The 19,475-nt window shown below is 38.1% G+C and overlaps 1 protein-coding gene across 3 annotated transcripts; it reads right to left on the bottom strand.

Moving 5' to 3' along the window:
• Positions 1-1,275: 1,275 nt before the first annotated feature.
• Positions 1,276-3,657, bottom strand: LOC148881161 (B3 domain-containing protein Os03g0120900-like). 3 transcript variants are annotated; one of them, XM_088963449.1, is made up of 2 exons: positions 3,348-3,657; positions 1,276-3,211 (listed from the first exon to the last, which is right to left on the bottom strand). In XM_088963449.1, the coding sequence occupies exon 2, from the start codon at positions 3,171-3,173 to the stop codon at positions 1,884-1,886; it is 1,290 nt and encodes a 429-aa protein (XP_088819575.1). In that variant the 5' UTR covers positions 3,174-3,211; positions 3,348-3,657; the 3' UTR covers positions 1,276-1,883. The 3 variants fall into 3 exon arrangements, with proteins under 3 accessions (XP_088819575.1, XP_088819577.1, XP_088819576.1); XM_088963451.1 differs by having other exon boundaries at positions 3,477-3,641; XM_088963450.1 differs by having other exon boundaries at positions 3,333-3,470.
• Between the last annotated feature and the right edge of the window lie 15,818 nt (positions 3,658-19,475).

Genomic DNA, 19,475 nt, shown 5'->3' with positions numbered 1-19,475 from the left:
TATAAATATATATATTACAATGCATAATGATGGTATGGTAAGTTTGGATCTTGTCAGAAAAACTTATTCAGGTTGTCACAAGGAAAGGAGGCTTACTACCCACTAGCCTAGCCTAGCTAGCTAGCTAGAGATTGAACAAGATGTAGATAATTTTCTGCTGCTGCTTCAATTATTTATTAATTAATGCATATGCTTTAATTATTTCCGTTTAAAAAGTTACTAATCTATCGGAAATATAATTAAGTTAAACAAGAGTTTTCAAACCTGCAGCTGGCAGGTGTAAATTAGCCACAGACATGATCAATCGCATTTGCCCCTCCCCATTTAAGGATCTAAGAATTCAAAACTAGCAGAGAGGTTAGGACACACCAAAGCAGAGAAAAAGGAAGATAATTAATTAAGACCAGGAACGAGACATGAAGCAAAACTTCCTCCAATATTTCACAATGACATGCATTGTGTAAGTCAGAAGCGCTTCTGCATCAAGGGGGAGAATTACCAGCACCAACATTATTATATATTATTATAATTACTATTACTATTAATGCTGCTCCTGTTGTCATTGCACTTGTTCCTGTATATTCTGAGGATATCAGTGTCTTGAGTAGTTATGAACAAAGTAAGTACTTTACTTCTTTAACTTTCTGTTGTCTGGAAATGGGGGAAGGAGAAAAATAATTGAAATTAAAGAAAAAAAAAACACTGCTTATTAGTTCACATGACATGATGGTTTGATATGCAAGAATGTGAAACAAAAATGCCTTTGTAACTTTGAAGCAATACGTAAATTAAACTAAAGAGGTGCCTTGATCACTTCGCAATCCAAGGCTTTGATTTGAGTACTAATGCCCTAAAGACCCAAGAAAGATGTTGTTTTAATTTCCAAAATAAATATAATATAATATTAAGAAAAGAATTGACTTCTTCAAGGATGAGTAATCTCAGTATACGAAGTTTTCCCATTTAAGGGAAGCTGCTTAGTAGAAAGAACCTTTTTTTTTTTCTTTTATTTTGTTTGCTCTCTTGTATATTAAGTCCTGATTGGGAAGGTGGTTGGTAAGGGGAGACAAGAAGAATCGATCAAGAAAACAAAGCTTAAACAAGCCACCGAGAACAAGGGATAAAAAAAAAGAAGTTAAAGAGGAAGAGTATAGATCCTACCTTTTAAAGTTCAGTCTGCAACAATCTGTGCACCACCTGCGAGCGTGCCCAACGAAGCAGCAGCAATAACAACCTAGCAAGGTAATAAAAGCAAAAGAGGAAGAAAAAGGCAAGGAAATTAAACGTTCAATTCCATCGGCTATTTCAGTGCCCAAAATAGTTGTTTCTGCCAACTTGGAGAAAGAGATTAACCAAAGGAGGACAAGTTTTCCTCTCTGGAGAGGTTGTGGCATGGAACCACTTAGGGAGTCCCAGGCTCTACAAAAGGAAAATGATTGGTGTTATATCTATAATAATATATGAATTATACACACTTAAAAAGACAAGTGTTGGATATGGTGGCTTGAATTCTCTTTAATTTTGGCTAGTCTCTTTCGCTGACCATAGACCTTCTACCATCCAATGGTACTGCAGTAATTAAGAAAAATATAAATAAATCAACCATAGAAAGGGCTGGTGATCGGTCTTCCATGTCACCCAACCTGCTTTCCTCATCTTCTTCAATTCCCTTCTTCTTATTCAGTATCCATTAATATCCATGCTGCTAGCAAGCTCAGCTAGTTGAGTGACGAACCAATAGCTAGGGTTCAATCATCTTGGGGAGGTGATTGTAACTTGTGAGCAACAAGATATACCATAAGAGTTGTAGAAATTAATCCAATTCTACTCGATTGTTAACATTCTTGCACAGTCCCCTCCACCCCCACCCCTACCCCCCTTTCTCATATGTCCAATTTGAAGGACAAAGACTGTTTCCCATTATTTGGAAATTCAGCTGGCATTGTGGCGCCATTATAGAGTCTCAATTGAGGAGGAGGAGAAGTTAGATACTGATGATGAGGAGGAGAGAGAGACTCAACTGTAGGCGAGGATAATGCGTGGCTTCCGGGGTCTTCTGATATAGGGCAATCCAGGTTCACACCAAACAACCTAACACGCTTGGTTGCGGCCTTACCGTGCACCACCGGGACGGAGTCGAATACCATCGGTTTATCCCCACGCTGTACATGTTGCACTACACCTTGTTGTGGGGCTGATGAGGATCTTAGATAAAGAACCGAGCCGGAACCCGACCTCACCACATTATTGTAACCACATGTGCTACTGCTCTGATCAGGATGTTGATGTTGCTGCTTCTGCTGATAATAGTCATAATTCTTCAACTGTTGGAAATGCAGATGGTCCGGTGATGGCATGGAAACGGCGAGGGACACCGCAGACGGCGCCTGCAAGAATAACCGGCCCCATGGGACGACAGACGACCGAGCAAGGGAAAGCGGGTTTCCAAATGGTAGAGGCGGCAGCATACCAGGATCTGGAACATCTGGGCGACGTCTCCAGTCGATGTACAGACGATCCCTACCGGACTCCCCCACCCCACGCTCAAATGACACGATATCGCCCGCGTCTAGCTTCTTCTCCTTTACGAACCGGCTCCACCCTTTAGTCATCACGTAGCTCTGGCTGCTATTCCAGTAAGAATATCGAAATCGCCAGGGTTTCCCACTCCGATCTTCAAAATTCAACAGTAGGCCCTTCTCATTTGTTGCAGAGTCAAGAGGGAAGTACTTCTCTGCGTGTTGCTTTGGTATGACTAGTCGGTTCAGCTTGCCCACATCGCTCGGCGTGACAACCTTATCAAACATGTGTTCTCTTTCAACGCAACCACCACTAGTGCTACCACCACCATCGGCTTCCCCCCGACTTGCATCGCCGCCGTTTATGGTAGGCAAGTCGATGAGCCCGAGCTTTTGGTTGAAATTGGTTACTGCATCTTGCCGATGGAACTCAAGCGGAGCTGGTCGGTCGTAGGACCTTACGGCCTCTTCCTCCTGTTGATGCTTCTCGTACATCTGCCCTCCCCATCTCCTGTTAGGCCGAGGGACCACACCTTTGTACTGAGAGGAAGGCGAAGAAGATGAAGATGCAGACGAGAAAGGGAACTTACCATCCCTATCTACAACCATCTCTTCTTCTTCCTCATAATACCCTCCACCTTGCATAAAATCCATCACCAGCTAGTGTCGAATACTTTTGTTCGATCTGAATTCTGAAAGAAAAATACAAGAAAGAACGTTTTTTTTCTTTTTATTTTCTCTTAGTTAGATTAAAAGTAGGGGAATTAAAAAGGAAAAAGAAAAGAAAAAGCATTGGCCGGTACATCACTTCACCTGCGCAATATTTACCTTGATGGTTTCAGATTTCTTCCAAATCCCTGAGACTCCTCCCCCCGAAAAAAAAAAAAAGAACACAAAAGAGAGGCTCTCACTACAATGACGGTCGGTGCCCTCTTCTTTGACCAAGACGACCCATACCTGAAACAAGACAAGCCAAGGGCGATTCCACGAGTGCTCCTTGTTCTTCTTTCTTGTTGACCCTTGAGATGAGAGAGAAAGAGAGAGGAGGGAAATGATGGTCTATATATTTTGCTTTTCCTAACTGGTTAATCCCTCGAAGTTTCAAGCAATTTTCCCTTCCTTGGTTCTTTAGAAGAAGAGACTTAGAGAGGGAGAGAGAGACTTTATACGTAGGGGCCCATGAATTATCTGGTTGGGTTCATGTGAGCTTGTCCCTTTCATCATTTTCGGGCATCTATATTTCTTTTGAGATAAGACCCCCAAGAAAAGCCAATTGTTCCAGAGAGCATGGATTTGCCCCAAGTAAATGAATTATTGCCATTTAATAATTTTACCAAAAAGAAAGAAAATATATTGGTGGAAGTTAATTAGCTAGGGTAAGAATTTTCAATTTCAATTACTCTCTGGTCTAGTAGTATTGATTTTGTTCATCAACATAAAGCGATGGAGGTTGGGAATGGAGGGTAAAGGAATAGAAGCACATCATATCCACTTGGCGCTTCCCCAATCCCCTTCCTCTTAAGGGAAAGTATCGAAAGATTCTTGATTGATGACAGAGAAGAAATGAAGAATAACTAGCCTTTACTCCAGTGTAATTGAGAAAACCTTGCTACCAAAGAAAACGTGCCACCTTGAATATTAATTTACTAGTTTTAATTAAATATTCAAATCATGGGTGTGGATATATATATATATATATATATATGTATATATATATATATATATAGATTCATTACTTTGGTACTCGTTCTTAGCTTAATTAGTTTTTTTTTTTTTTTTTTTTTTTCATTTTGTATAGTTTCGACTGTTTTGTTGTTTGTTATAGAAGGCAGAGTCTGTTTAAAATTGTTCATCGAAATTGGGGTTTCCTTCTCTTTAAAAAAACAAAGAAAAACATCTAAATATATATAATATTGAGACAAAGTATATGTAACTGTCTAATTAGTAAATATATTATACATACATATAAATAATATAGATACATACATATGGGTTCATGTGCCCATTGATTCATGTATGTGGTCCAGTTGATCATCCACCCCAGCCTTTAAAGCTCATGAATTGGACGCCCTTCAAACACCACCAATCAGCATGAATTAATGATTCTACCCGTCCAATCATGTTTGATTGACCTGAAATAATCTAATAAATAAATAGATAGAAATAACAATAATATAAAAATAACTGTCACATCAATAAAAATTATACAATTTTGTTGATAGTAACTGGTGTTTGTTTTCAAAAATAAAAATAACCATATTATTAAATATTCTTTTTATTGATCGATTGATAATGATAATGATTAATTATCCAGTCCAATTTAAATTAATTATTTTCTAATATTTTTGAATCGGAGCAGAAACGAAAGTGGAAAGAGTGATCTGGCTGAACTAATAATTTTTTAATATAGAATATATATGGCAATTGGTTTGTCTTGGTCGTACAATTCAAGTCCAACTATTCGAGTTTAGAGATTCCAACACAAAACCAGCCAGAGAGATTATCTTGTTCGTAGGGACAAAGAAAAACAAATATATTAATCCAAGATTAGGAGAATTTGCACCAGTATTAATTTAGCCGACAGTTTTACATGTTTGTTTTATAATTCCCTTTATGTTATTATACATGTTTGTGTGTGGGGTCGATGTGGCGAGAGTAGTAGTAAATGAAGTTTGAGATCTGATGAATCGTCACCCACCCTAAGTAGCATGACGTCTTGTTTATTGAACTAACGAAATTATATTAATAAAGATACATGGATGCTAATTACTTTTGATTAGTAAAAGAAGCTTGTTAATTTAATTGTGAGATATAAGTTATTGCATGGTTGTGAAGCCTTGAAGTTGGCCAAGTGTCCCGAATTTCTAACACAAGTTGCAACCCACCACACCCCACTTGTTGTTTCAAAGTTGAACCATCCAATGTCATGTAGTCGGAAGAAATTAATTTAAATAAAATTGGAATTGCTGTTCAGAAATACGTGACACCTGTGTTGGTTGTGAGCTAGCTTCTCTTACATATATTGTTTGATTTGATTTGATTTTTCTATTCAAAGTTCAATCAATCAACATATATATATATATATATGAATTATTTTCGTATAATTGATGTTATATTATTACATATATCAATCCGAGGGAGGAGGGAGGAGGGGCGAGGACTATGTTGATGATCACCAGTGGGCCCTTTCTTACTTTCTTAAGCTTAGGTGATGCCAACTGCCAAAAAGGCGGCTAGACTGGATGTGCATGGACATGGATGATCTCAACACAGTTACTCCAGACAAAAGATGCATGGAAATTGGAAAAGAAAGAAGCTTGGAATTGTATGGATGTGATCACTCCATCAGGCTGCTTTCTCATGGCAGGGATTCGGGAATTGGGTGGGACCCATTAAATAGATGGTGGCCGTATAATTTCCTCACACATGCACATCATCTGCCTTGTCTTCAACAATTAGAGAAAGAAAGAGAGAGAGAGAATTTAAAATCTCTAACCTGATATGAAAACTGACATCCTGTTTGTCACCATGTAATGGACTGGACTACACGTGGTAACTTGAACCTCAAAAACGAAAAACCTGCACCCCTTGGCCCTTACTAAAATACGATCAGTTTCATTTTTCTACATAATTAATATTGCAACTGGTAGTAGCCTAGTAGGAGGAATATCAATTTCTTCTAGAGCAAATTAAAGAGGAAAAAAAAAGAACGGATATAAGATATAAGCAATATAATTCCACATTCAAGGACTAATACCATGTCTGTCTGTCTCTGTTTCTCTCTAAGAGTTGAAAACTAAAAGCAAAAATATAATAATAATAAATAAAGAAAAGAAAAGAAAAAAAAAAAAGAAAAGGCAGATAAAATAGTGAAAAGAGGGGCAAATGATAAATGCAATTAGCAGCCTTTTGGTGATGAATTGCAAACAACAGGCCACTTTCTAGCAGGAAACTATAATAAAAGGGAGTGTTTTAATAATATGTTACAATCTCCAACAACATATCCCACCTCTTATGGCTTTTCTCTTTCCTCTCTTGCATGTTTCTTACTGTCATACTGTATATTTTTTATGTATTGTACTTTTATCTTTATTTGTAGATGGACTCATAGTGATGGATATAGACATGTAATTTTCATCGATCAGTTTTGGTAGAACTATTTGTCATTGTAATATCCTCTGGCTACAAAATAAAACCCATCTGAGGCCGCGTAACCCAGTTGATGAGTTGGATGAACTGTCCCAACGATTTCGAATTCTACATACTATTTATCGTTTCTGTAAGAAAATAACTGATTAATACAAAACAAAACAAAAAAAAAAAAGTACAAATAAAAACTGAGATTTGGTAGTGGGGGGAATGCGACTAATTAAGGACGAGGAAACAGAAAAGAAAAAATCCCTCGCCCCACCCCCTATGACCATAAGGGGTCAGGAAACAGAAAAGAAAAAGAAAAGAATTAATTACCTTACCACACTTACTGGCCGCATCCGCATGTATTATTAATTATTATAGCTAATAAAAGTAGTGGAAGGGTAGACGGTCCAGAATCCTAACGCCAAGAGGTGTGTTACCACAATTTATCAATCCGTCCACTAGTTCCAAATGCCTGTTGAGGAAAAAGGGTTGTACATATCCCTAACCATCACCGATTGCGTATTTCATTTCTCTCTTGAAATTTCAAAAGGGTGTTTCTTTTTCAATGAAACCATGATGTTTGCTTTCAATCAAGGGTTGTGACTAGTTCAAATATGTGTGTATGTGAGAGAGAGAAAAATAGAGAGGGGACCATCCTAGAACTGGGTTGAATGTATATGCCAGTTGTGTACTGACTGAGTGAATTGGACTTGACGGTTGATCAAAGCAAGAGAACCATGTACCAGCAGGATCGAGTTGCATATGATCATCACCTACTCTAGCTCTTGCCCTCTAACCTCCTCCATCTGTAAACAATTTATATCTGGTTTATACGTATATTTTGATAATTACAAGTACCACATAAGCGAGGAAGATGGACGAATCTCGAGGTATATTGCCCAGAATATATCACAAGTTTACATCAAAGCCTAACAAAGAGGCGGTGGAGGGTGGTGTTTATGCCCTTTCAAGATGAAAGGAATATCTGCTTATGCCTATGGGGGACCTCTCTCTCTCTCTCTCATTATTCATATTCCGATGAGAGACTTTCTACCCTCCCAGTAATAACTAAAACTAATAAATAATAAAACCAATTTTAACATATATCCATATATAGACGTAGGACCACACCCTAGAAAACCAATTCCACAATACCATCCAGTTGGCGGCTATCTTGTTCCATAATTCTTTGTCTTGGCTTTTTTGCGCTCTCTCTCTCTCTCTCATTCTGACAGTAACTCCTTTCTCCCACTATGTCAATATATACTAATAACATACCTGACACTACCACCATCATCTCCTCTTCCCCTCCATATTTTCTTTTATTATTTCTTATTTTTTATTTTTATTTTACACACTTGCATTTGATATGATTAGAAATATATAAATAAAAAAGATGAGCAATACGATTTGCTGCACACGGTTACACTCTGGATGCAATATGGATCATGATGAAGACAATTGAATTATCTTGATAGTATCAAAACATGTATATATTTATACATGATATAATTGGTATATATAAATTATATTATTATTATAAAAGCAAAAAATAAATAAGTTACGGTAGAGCATGGTGAGAGCATTGAAGCACATGGCAGAGAAAGGGGGAAGACCCACTAGGACAATAACATATGTGTATATGTCCAATCCAAGAAATATCACACGTCAAAGTCGACCAAATCATGTGATTATAATCATCAACAATTTAATACACACCTTCTTAAATTACTATACTAGATTAGATATTTAGATTAGAGGTGGGGCGGGAGACCGGAGGTTTATAGACCCAGTTGTAAAATTTATATACTTTGTACATGTCGTTGTTGGGTATGCGTGTCATGTGTCACACTAGTAATTATAATATATATATGACATCATCATTCTCCTATCCAATGGCTCCCTTGTTATATATTTACTTCACCAGTTGAATCGGGGCTATAACTATTCAACCCAAAAATGTTCTTCTTAGTTACTACTAAAACAAGTGCAATGGACTTGATAATTCTTCATGAATTGATCAATTGGGCACCTGTTTTATATGGCTTTCCAAATGTATGTAATACATGTCCTACCAATATGCTGCCAACCGGCAAACACCCCTGTTTTTTTTAGACTCACTTTCGAACGAGTACAAATACATACCAAATAATACAAAATATGAGATTTTGCACTCTATACATTTATATCTAAACTGAGCCTTAAAAAAAAAAATAAAAGTAAAAAAGGAAAGAATGCACCTATGCGCACTTCCTCTTTGTAGAGCGCCTACGAGAGACGGGAGCCGAGAGGAGTGGTAAACCCAAATAAATAATTCTTGCCCCTTGAAATGGGGGCAGGGCAGGCCACTTTCCTTTAATTTATATTCAATTAGTATTTAGTAATTAATTAATTGAATTGGTGTGATGTATGAAACTTTTAAATTGAATTGCAAATTAGAGATAATGGACTTTCAAAGAGCCCTAAATACTTATAAATACCTTATTACAAAATTTTATTCCAAATATCCCTTTATCACATTATGATTTTAATTGCCAAATTCTTAAATGCTCATGATCATATCATTTATGGATCAATCAAACCCACCAAATGATCCAAGAGATCAATACCTTTAAAAATCCCATTGTTAGCACCTGATTTTTACTCAATATGTTGTTAAAACCCCAATTTACCCCCCCCCCCCAAACACCCGATCATACCGCTCCGATCCTTCCAAAGTACCTAAAAATCCTCGAACGCCATCATCAAACCTAGGACCTCCCAAAATATTTACCCCTGAAATTTCAGCCTAAGATTCCCTCTGTTTATTCTTTTCTCAAACCAAGATTCCCTTTCAAACCCTCTTGTTAGCATAAAGCACTCACAACCCAAATTTCCTTGATCCTAACACCTCTGAAGCAATTAGACCATAGAATTGAACCCTAGACACACCAAAAACATCTACCCATAAAGTTTTAACCCAAAATTCCCCCATTTACCCCATTAGCGAACAAATATTCCATCTTAGATGCTCTTGTTGACCCAAATTTCCGTGATTTTGGCCCTCCAAAATCAATCATATGTTTTCATAAGATCCTACACACTCTAAAAACCCTACATTTGTTTGCCCATCCATTACACCAAGATTCTATTTCAAATCTTCAAATTGACTAGATCAAGTCCTTTCCATATCTACCCAATCTCATCATAATCGGGCCAATCTAACCTTACCAATCAACCCATAATGCTTAAAAACACCACTCTCCCAAATTTTAACAAAAAATTCCCTCATTTTCCCCTCTATCACACTAACATTCTGTTTCAAAGTTAATAAATTAATAGAACCACTACCCCTCTAGATCCGCCTAGTCTGAGCCTATTTATGCCAATTTGACCCCACTAATTGATTCAAAATGCCTAAAACCCCCACCCTATAAAATTTCAGTAAAAATATTCCCTTGTTTGTCCTCCATATAAAAAAAATTCCATTTTAACAAATATCATTAGCTCATACATGCAAAACCATTGTATATACTCAAATCCATCTCCACCCTTCATTTTTTTAACCAAAAACACCCACCATTATATTAGAAATTTGTTTTGGCCTCCTTAAACCCGAATTAACTAGAATGCCCCCAAGCTTACCAAAATACTTAAAATAAATAAATAAATACTAATGAGGGGTAATTTGGTTCTCCAATGACATCATGACATGTGACATTGCAGAACAATTGGGTAACACCTCGACATCACATAAGCAGATCACTTCGGACACTCCACAACTACATCAGCGACCTTGGCACCACCTCGGTAGGCCGAACTACGAACAACTAGAAATGACCTCAAGTCGATGTAAGTGGCGACCTACTTCCACCTAACTGGCTTAGCCCCAGTTAGCGACTTGCCTGACATGCCGAGCGACCTCCCCCTTAAGTGGTCAATCACCTCCGAATTCCTCGAGATCACAACGCCACGTTGGAAGAGCTGGTTATCACCCCACCCATTTTGGACGGAATTGGATAGACATTACTTTCTTGCATGGAACCACCTTCAAATCAGATGGGCCAGAGATCTTGAACGTGTTTCGTGAGGCTCAAGATTTAGCACTCAAGCTCTCTCTCTCTCTCTCTCTCTCTCTCTCTCTCTCTCTTGCTTTCTTGCTCTCAAAAATTCTAACTTGTTAACTTAAGCATCAGAGTGCCCACATAGAGTAAAAGTAGCCAGGGTACTCTGATCTTCTCTCTTTTTTTACAACTCGATCAAGCAACCTACATAGTCTGGCGTCTGAACTGTCCCCTAGTAGGGAGCTACCAAATTGTGCACCATTAAATACCATAATTAATTACGATAGCCTTTTAAGATATTTTGTTGTTATTTATTATGGTATTCATTTAATTATTTAATTATTTAATCAATAAACAATATTTATGAAAATACTATTAATTAATTAATAGTAATTTGATATGATTAATTAGTAATCCATTAATTAACAATAATTTTATTAATTATGGTATTTATTTAATTATTTAACAATACTAGATGTATTTTTTGTAACACTATTCTATATTAATTATGGTAGTTAATTAAATAAATATCATAATTAATTAATAAATACTATTAAATAATGTAATGCAAATATTGTTAATTAATTAAATTAATTAAATAATTAAAGAAATATCATAAAATAACGCTAATTAATACTGATATTAATTAAATAAAATAAATAATTCGTTATGAGAGAGGGAGAAGGGAGTGATGAGGTGCCTTCATGAGGGAGGAAGAAAGGCTAAAATGAAGTCTCTCTCAGAATTCTTGGTTGGGATAAGGGAGAAAGCTCAGGTCATGATGTGGCATGTTTCTACTTTAGAAAATTTATTTTCAATAAAAAAGCAAAAACAGATTTATACATAAATATTGAAAATATATTTATCAACAAAATACAATATATATATATATATTAGTATATATAAACATATAATAAAAATTGATTAAGATTTTAAAATCATTATTAATAAATATCAATTTTGTAAAAGCTATTTTCTAGAATTATTAATTGCTATAAATTAAATAATGTTTGAATTATTAGTACATTAATAATTGAAATTATTCTATTTTTTAATATCTATTAAAATCAAATTTTAAAAGTTATTTCCTATTTTTGTTATTTGAAAACTTCAATACCTCTAAACTATTTAATCTATTTTTTATTAATTCAATAATATTTAATAAAATAAAATTATTTATATTTTATATTCTTATTATCAAATATTATTAAATCTATTATATTTATTTCTGTGTTTTGATAATTTTTTAAGATTATTACATAATTTTTTTATTTAATATATTTTATTTGTTTTTAAATAATATTTAAAATATGATTTAGTTATTAATTTTTTAATATCTAAAATATTTAAAATTAGTTATTTAAAATATTATTCATCTATTTAAATAATATCATTATTTAGTTATTTCAATATTACTTATTTATTGAATTTAATAATCCATAAAATTATAAGTTATACTATTATTACATAATTTTGTTATTAATTTTGTAAAATATAAAATTATTATTGATTCAAATATTATAAATATATTATAATGATTTTCTAAATTTTTTTAAGTTTATTGCATAAAATCGTTATTTTAACTATTTAAAATTTAGTTATTTAAAATTTCATTATTTAGTTATTTTAACTATTTTAAATTTAGTTACATAATTTCGTTTTTTAAAAATTTTCGTTATTTTAATTTTATTTATTTTAAAGTTATTACATAGTATTAAATATTTTGCTATATAATTTTGTTATTTATAATATTTTGGTTTTGAAAATTTTAAATAATTATTTTTAATTTTTATTATTTGAATAATATTTAAATTGAATAATTCATAAAATTATAATTTATATTATTAGTTCACAATTTCGTTATGAATCTCATAAAAATATAAAAATATTAATAATATGAATGTTATTAAATCTATGATATTTTTGTTTTTTTAATAAATACTTTAAATGTATTACTTAATTTTATTATAATATTTAAATAATTATGAAAATTTTTAATTCAAACTTTCTTTTAATAGATATAGATGAAAAGTTGGGGAGTGGATAAATTGGAATTATAGATAATTTAGGAGAGAAGCTTTACTAAATTAGAGATAATTTAGGAGATAAATAGGAATTATAGGTACTTTTGGAGAAAGTGGGGGCTAGTGGTGCCACTTGGCTAGATTAGATTAGATTTTGGTTGAGAGAGATTTTAGGAGTAGTTTTACGAAGGGATATCCAAAGGGATAAACATGGAGGAAAGAGGGGTAGGCCGGGCATGATGAGGTGTCATTATGAGAGAGGGAGAAGGGAATGATGAGGTGGCTTCATGAGGGAGCAAGGAAGGCTAAAATGAGAGGGGCTCAGAGTTATTGTTGGGGTAATGGAGAAAGCTCAGGCCATGATGTGGCATCGTTATACTTTAGTATATATAGATTAAGGGTAAATTTCTTAAACTACCCTTGTGGTATAGCTAATTGACTAACCCTACCCTTACTATTTATATATTGTCATAGATTACCCCTAGGTTTTTTGACAATTGACCGAAACCTCCATACCACTAACGCCCGTTAACAAAAAGATGAAAAAGACAAATTTACCCATTATTCTTCTTCAAAATTTCAACCCTCTGTTTACTATGCTTCAAAAACATCAACTCGTTGTAGCTGTCGCCGACCTTTGCTCGAAGGAAACACTACAACATCAACTCAAGAGGTTCTCCCAGTTATTTCACTCGCTCTCTCCCTTACTCTACTCTCCCGGGTTTTGTAATTGGGTGCAAATGGGGAAGATTTGTGCTTGTAAAGGGTCGTTGGTGTGTCTGAAAGCGTGTCATTAAACACTTCGAAACACCGGTTTAATATTTATAAAATTTTTATAATTCTCAAACAATTACAAACGCAGTAAAATGGTGAGAACGGGGTGTGTCCACAGGGAAGCAAGGGGAAAACCGCTATGTACTTAGATCCAGAAAAGAGAACACAAGTGGGAGTTGCAGAAATATAGAGATTAATTAATTAAGCTAGAAAAAATAGAATTCGAACATTGCTGAAAATTAAAAGTGTAGAAAAATAAATAAATACAGAAATAAAAAATAAAAGAAACTAATTGAAATGTCTATAATCCGATCAGAGGTAGCATTCTCTGGATCTCTCATTTGACACTCGAACTTCTCGAGCTAGGCCTTTTGTCTTACCTAGCCGAATTCCAGATCTGCAAAAACAAAAACGAAACTTAAATGGAATGAAAGTAAATTGCAGAAAAGAAATAACGAAACTAGAATTGAAAGAACATAAATTAAATCTAAGACTAATGATTGGGATCCGAATCCAGAGGTGGCAGTAGTGGATTTGGCGAACTGCAAGTAGGAACCCCTCCTCTTGCTTGGGCATCCTCCTCTTCCTCTACCCTTGAACTTCTCAAAAATAGCCTTTCGTCTTACCTGGGGGCAGAATCCACCCCTTTCTCAGGAGCCCTTGGGTCCTTTTTATAGAGAATGGTGGAAACAATTGGGATTAGAGAGAAAAAGGGGGGCAACAACTGGGTTTTAGCAAAGATATGGGCACCCTAGGGTTTCTAATGAAGGGTTAGAATGGTTTTGGGATGATCCTAGGGCTAAGAGGAAAAGGAGAGGGCGCCTAATATTATGTAAGGCTGAGATTTGGGCGCCTAGAAATGAATGGAGGAGATTGAGGCGCCTAAGGTTGAAAGGTGGAGATTAAAAGGAGTGAGTGGCGCCCTAGAGTGAAAGGCTGAGAAAGAGTATGGGATGGAGGGCTGAGAACTAGTGGTTAGGGGCTGAATGGTGAGGATTAGAAGTTAAGTGGCGCCCTAGGGTTTAAAAGTTACAAAGAGAGTGCCCTAGAATGAATGGTGGAGATTAGAAGATGTGGAGGGTGGAGATTAAACAACTAGGGGCAGCTAGGGTTTACTAAGGATGAAAAGGATTGGTTAAAAGATGCCCTAGGATTTGCTAAGGAGAGGGGAGCATTGTAATACAGTAGGAGGGGTGCCATTCTGGGTTTAATAGATAGGAGATACCCTCATTTTCTCAATTGCACTTCACACCAGTTTCCCAAAAACTGCAATTTAGCCATGAAACCTTACCTTCAAAGGTCACAACGTTGAATTTAACTGGGAAAAAGGCATACTTTGACTATTCTATCGTTGAAAATACCCCTGAAATGATGCCCTTAAGGCATCAAAATACAGAGTTATCAGTCTTGTAATTGGTTTTTTACTTTGATTTACTTTCGTTCCCTGAAGCGGAATCTGATGGAGATGTTTAAGGAAAACTTTGGGGGAATGAGAGATCTCTTAAATGCGGAAGATTTGTGCTTGTAAATGGTTGTGTAATTGGATTTACTTCCATTCTCTAAAGCGGAATCTAATGGAGAACTTTTTGGAAGATTTTGGGGGAACGAGAGATCTCTTTGTAAGGGCTACAAGGAGTGTGGGGCAGAGAGATGCACCCACACAATCGGCTATCAAGCAGTTGTGACTACAACACACTATTTAGGTGATAGTTGAGCTAGCCAAGGATGCCACATGGAAATCTTTATGACTGTCCCTCTCTCTGGCCACGTCGACGCCACACACAATGAAAGAGCATGACTAAGAAGGAGTGTTCTGCATAGACAAGGAAGTGGACTTCATTAGGGAAGAAGAAACCTCCCGAAGACCTCGACGGACGCTTTCATCTTGACAACCCCAGAAGTCCTATCCATCTGGGACACGGACACCCAACTATAAATAGGTATTCCCCGCTCGAGGTAAGGGACTTTTTGGAAGAACACTTTTTGAACACCTCTATGCACTATCTCTCTAGCCCGGACCACCATTTCCATTTTCCTGGCCCGACCGCATCTTTCTCTACCCTACTGACTTGAGCGCTGGAGTATCTACTTGGGGAACAACTCATTGGGTCTCTGTTTGACCTTTCTCTTGGTTGGAGATCTCGGTGTGCAGATTCATCCTTCCACCTCGGCTTCGTCCAATTGACAGGACCATCTGATTGTGTCCTCAGTTTGGAACACCTCATATTGGACAACATCAGATTGGCACTATATATGGTAAATGAACAAAAAGCCATTTCCCAAACCCCTCTCCATGCACTAAAAGCAACCATTCCTAAGAATACATCTGACTGCTCTGGAGCCCGCTCCCCATCTTGGGAATAACACTCACTTTGTAGCCCCCCACCTCGGAGCCCCAACATCTGGCAGCAATTGACCCCGTGCAGTTTCAAGCCATGCAGTAGAAGCTTGACCATATCCTAGCCATGATGGAAACACTGGGGCAACTATCTCACACCCCCAAGTTACTCACCCAACCACTCAGGTGCCTATTATAGCCGATCCTCGCACCAAGGACCCAAAAGGTGCCACACAAACAGGCACATGGCCAACCCGACCACAAATGACTACGATCATCATGAAGATTTGACTCCTTAGTCTGACCTCGCACACATGATGCTCGCAATAGATTGCATCACTTTGCCCAAGTGCCGACAATAGAATGGCTTGGCAAATGTTTGCAGTAGATCTCGATAGCAGAATCTAGCTCGGTTCGAGACTAACTTGAGATCCCAAAAAGGGAAAAGTCTGTAAGCGTGGTCCCAACCAATAAAGACGCTAAAATTAGAGAACTAAGAGAGCGATTAGCCAAACTGTAGTGCAACCAAGCAAAAAGAGGCGCGGCTCCTCCAACGGCCCGACCTTTAGAGTAGAACTACAGCCAACCCGCAAAGGAACCTATCTTTGTCCAAGAGATCATTGATGAGCTTCCCCCAGCTAGCTACTTACCCACTTAGTTTGAAAAGTACGATGGAACCTTGGACCCCAATGATCACATTGAGGGGTTCAAGGCAATAATGATGCTACACGGCTCCTCCAAAGGTCTCATGTGCAAGGCCTTCGTCGCCACCTTCCACAGAGTCGCCAGAAACTAATACGCTTCCTTTCCTCCGCGGTCCATATCCTCTTGGGAGCATTTAGAGATATAGTTCCTGGTGTAGTTCACCACCAGCCAAAGGCACTAGAAGACGTCGGCCAACCTCATGCAAGTGCAACAAAGGAAAGGAGAGACCTTGAGGGAATACTTGTTGAGGTTTAACATCAAAGCCCTCCAAGTCCGAGCTCTAGACCGTCAGTAGTTGTGATAGCCATCATGAGCAGACTACACTCCTCAATGTTCAGCTTCTTGCTGCAATCTAACCGTTCTCATGAAACATGCACAAAAGTACATGAACACTAAGGAAGCCCAGGCATTACAAAGGAGCAAAGTGGACCAACATGAATGGAAGCAGAACAACCACGATGAACGCAGATCAGACAGAGACGGTAAGAGATAGGACCACAGACTGAGGATCCCATCATCGGTGTACAAAAACCTCACTCCCTTGAACACGCCATTGGTCGAGATACTGATATAAATCCACGACTATAGATTCGTCAGGTGGCCCAAAAAGAGGAAGTCCTATAACAACAAAAGAAATCGAGACAAGTACTATGTTTCCATCGAGACCAACAGTTGATGCAACATATGCCATGACTTGGAGGACCCCATTCAGTATAGGTACCAAAGGGAGAAGAGAGCCGCCCTGACACACCACCAGCCTGAACTCCCCCAATCAAAGTAATCGTTGTCATCTCGGGCGGAATGGCCTCCAAAGGAGAGAGCAGCTTGGCCTGCAAGGCCTATGCCAAAATGCACCAGGTTGAGGATAGGGAACCAAAGAGACAAAGGCAGGACACTCCCATCAGCTTCACTGACAACGATCTCAGGGTGGGTTCAAACACCATAAGATGACGCGCTTGTGATAACTGCCAAGATTGCTAACTTTGAGGTCCGATGCATATTGATGGACATAGGGAGCTCGACCAACATCCTCTTTGAAGAAGCTTTCGTACATTTCAGCATTGGGAATGACCTTCTAATGCCAGTCAACACTCCCCTAGTGGGATTCTTTGGGGACTCCCTAATACCCCAAGGGAAAATCACCCTACCATTGCTAATAGGCGATGACCTCGTCACCTCCATGGCGATGGTTGACATCATTGTCGTTCACGTCTTGTCCCCCTACAACACCATCATCAGCCAGCCTGCGCTGAATGCTCTACAAACCTCAGCCTCCACATACCACTTGGCTATGAAGTTTCCGAACCAATATGGTGTGGGCATAACTCGTGGACAACCGAGAACTATGAGGTAGTGTTACTTGATGTCCTGCAGAGGGAGACCACATACCGTTGAAGCACTCACCAAATAAAACATGGACCTGAGAGATGAACTATGAACAAAGTGTGGCCAACCCGTTAAAGACCTCATCTAGTTTCCCCTCTTTGGTGAAGATACCAAGAAGATGATCCAAGTAGGACCCCTCCTAGAAGGGCACCTTCAAGATGACATTATGCAACTCCTCAAAGAAACGCCGATGTGTTCGCCTGGTTAGTAGTAGAAATGCCAGGGATCGATCCCAAGGTCATCACCCACCACTTGAATACCGACATGCGCTACCAACTCGTGAGGCAGAAGAAGAGGAGCTTCGCCTCAAAATGGTGGCAAGTGATCAGCGAAGAAGAGCAGAAGCTGCTCAATGTCGGCTTCATCCGAGAGGTGACAAACCCAGATTGGTTGGCGAATGTGGTAATGGTCAAAAAGGACAACTAAAAGTTGAGGATTTGCATCGACTTCACTAACCTGAATAGGGCCTTCCTAAAGCAAAGTTTCCCCTGTCAAGGATCGACTAGCCCATCGACGCAATGGCAGGGTATGAGTTCCTGAGCTTCATGTATGCCTTCTCCAATTACAATCAGATTCAGATGTACCTGGATGACCAGGAGAAGACAATCTTCATCATTGACCAATGACTATACTTCTCCATGGTGATGCACTTTGGCTTAAAGAATAACAGTGCCAGCTAACAAAGGCTGGTGAATCACATCTTCAAGGAACATCTTGGCCAAAACGTGGAAGCCTTTGTGGACAACATGCTGATGAAGAGAAAGAAAGCCGAACAACACCTAGCTTATCTAAAGGAAGTCTTCGGCACCCTCAAGAAATATCGGATGAAGCTGAACCCGATGAAGTACACCTTCAGCATTGGCTGTAGCAAGTTCATAGGCTTTATGGTCACATAGAGGGGAACCGAGGCAAATCCAAAAAAGATCCAAGCCATCCTAAGCATGTAGTCACCACAAACATACAAAGAAGTGCAACGCCTCACCGGATGAGTAGCCCCGCTGAGCAAATTTATGTCAAAATCCACAGACCAGTGTCTGCCCTTCTTCAAAGCATTAAAAAATGTGAAGGACTTCCAGTGGATCGAGGAGTGTGAACTGTCCTTCCAAGAATTAAAGTGCTACTTGATCTCGCCATCTCTACTTACAAAACCAAGCACGGGAGACCGTCTCTTGCTCTACCTGTTTGTCAATGACGAAGTGGTAGCTCGGTCCTAGTAAAGAAGGAAGGTCATACCCAAAGGCCGATCTACTACACTAGCAACGCCCTCACAAACATAGACAAGGTACTCGAATCTAGAGAAGGTCACCCTGGCCCTCGTCACCTTGGCAAGGAAGCTCAAGCTTTACTTCCAAGCACATAGCATCCGATTACCCTAGCCAACTTCCTAATCGAGTGCCATCTTATCATAGAACTCAGCTGAGGTCCCTCCAGCTTGGACTCTCCATGTGGACGATTCGTCCAATCAGCAGGTCAATGGTGCCAGGTTCATCCTTCTTGGCCTAGACAACACCACCTTGGAGCACACCCTGAGATTCAAGTTTAAGTCGTC

The sequence above is a fragment of the Nelumbo lutea genome, chromosome 1, assembly GCF_056320005.1.
Source record: "Nelumbo lutea isolate HS-2025 chromosome 1, American lotus-T2T, whole genome shotgun sequence".
Taxonomy (NCBI): domain Eukaryota; kingdom Viridiplantae; phylum Streptophyta; class Magnoliopsida; order Proteales; family Nelumbonaceae; genus Nelumbo; species Nelumbo lutea.
This window is presented reverse-complemented; position numbering and strand designations above follow the sequence as displayed.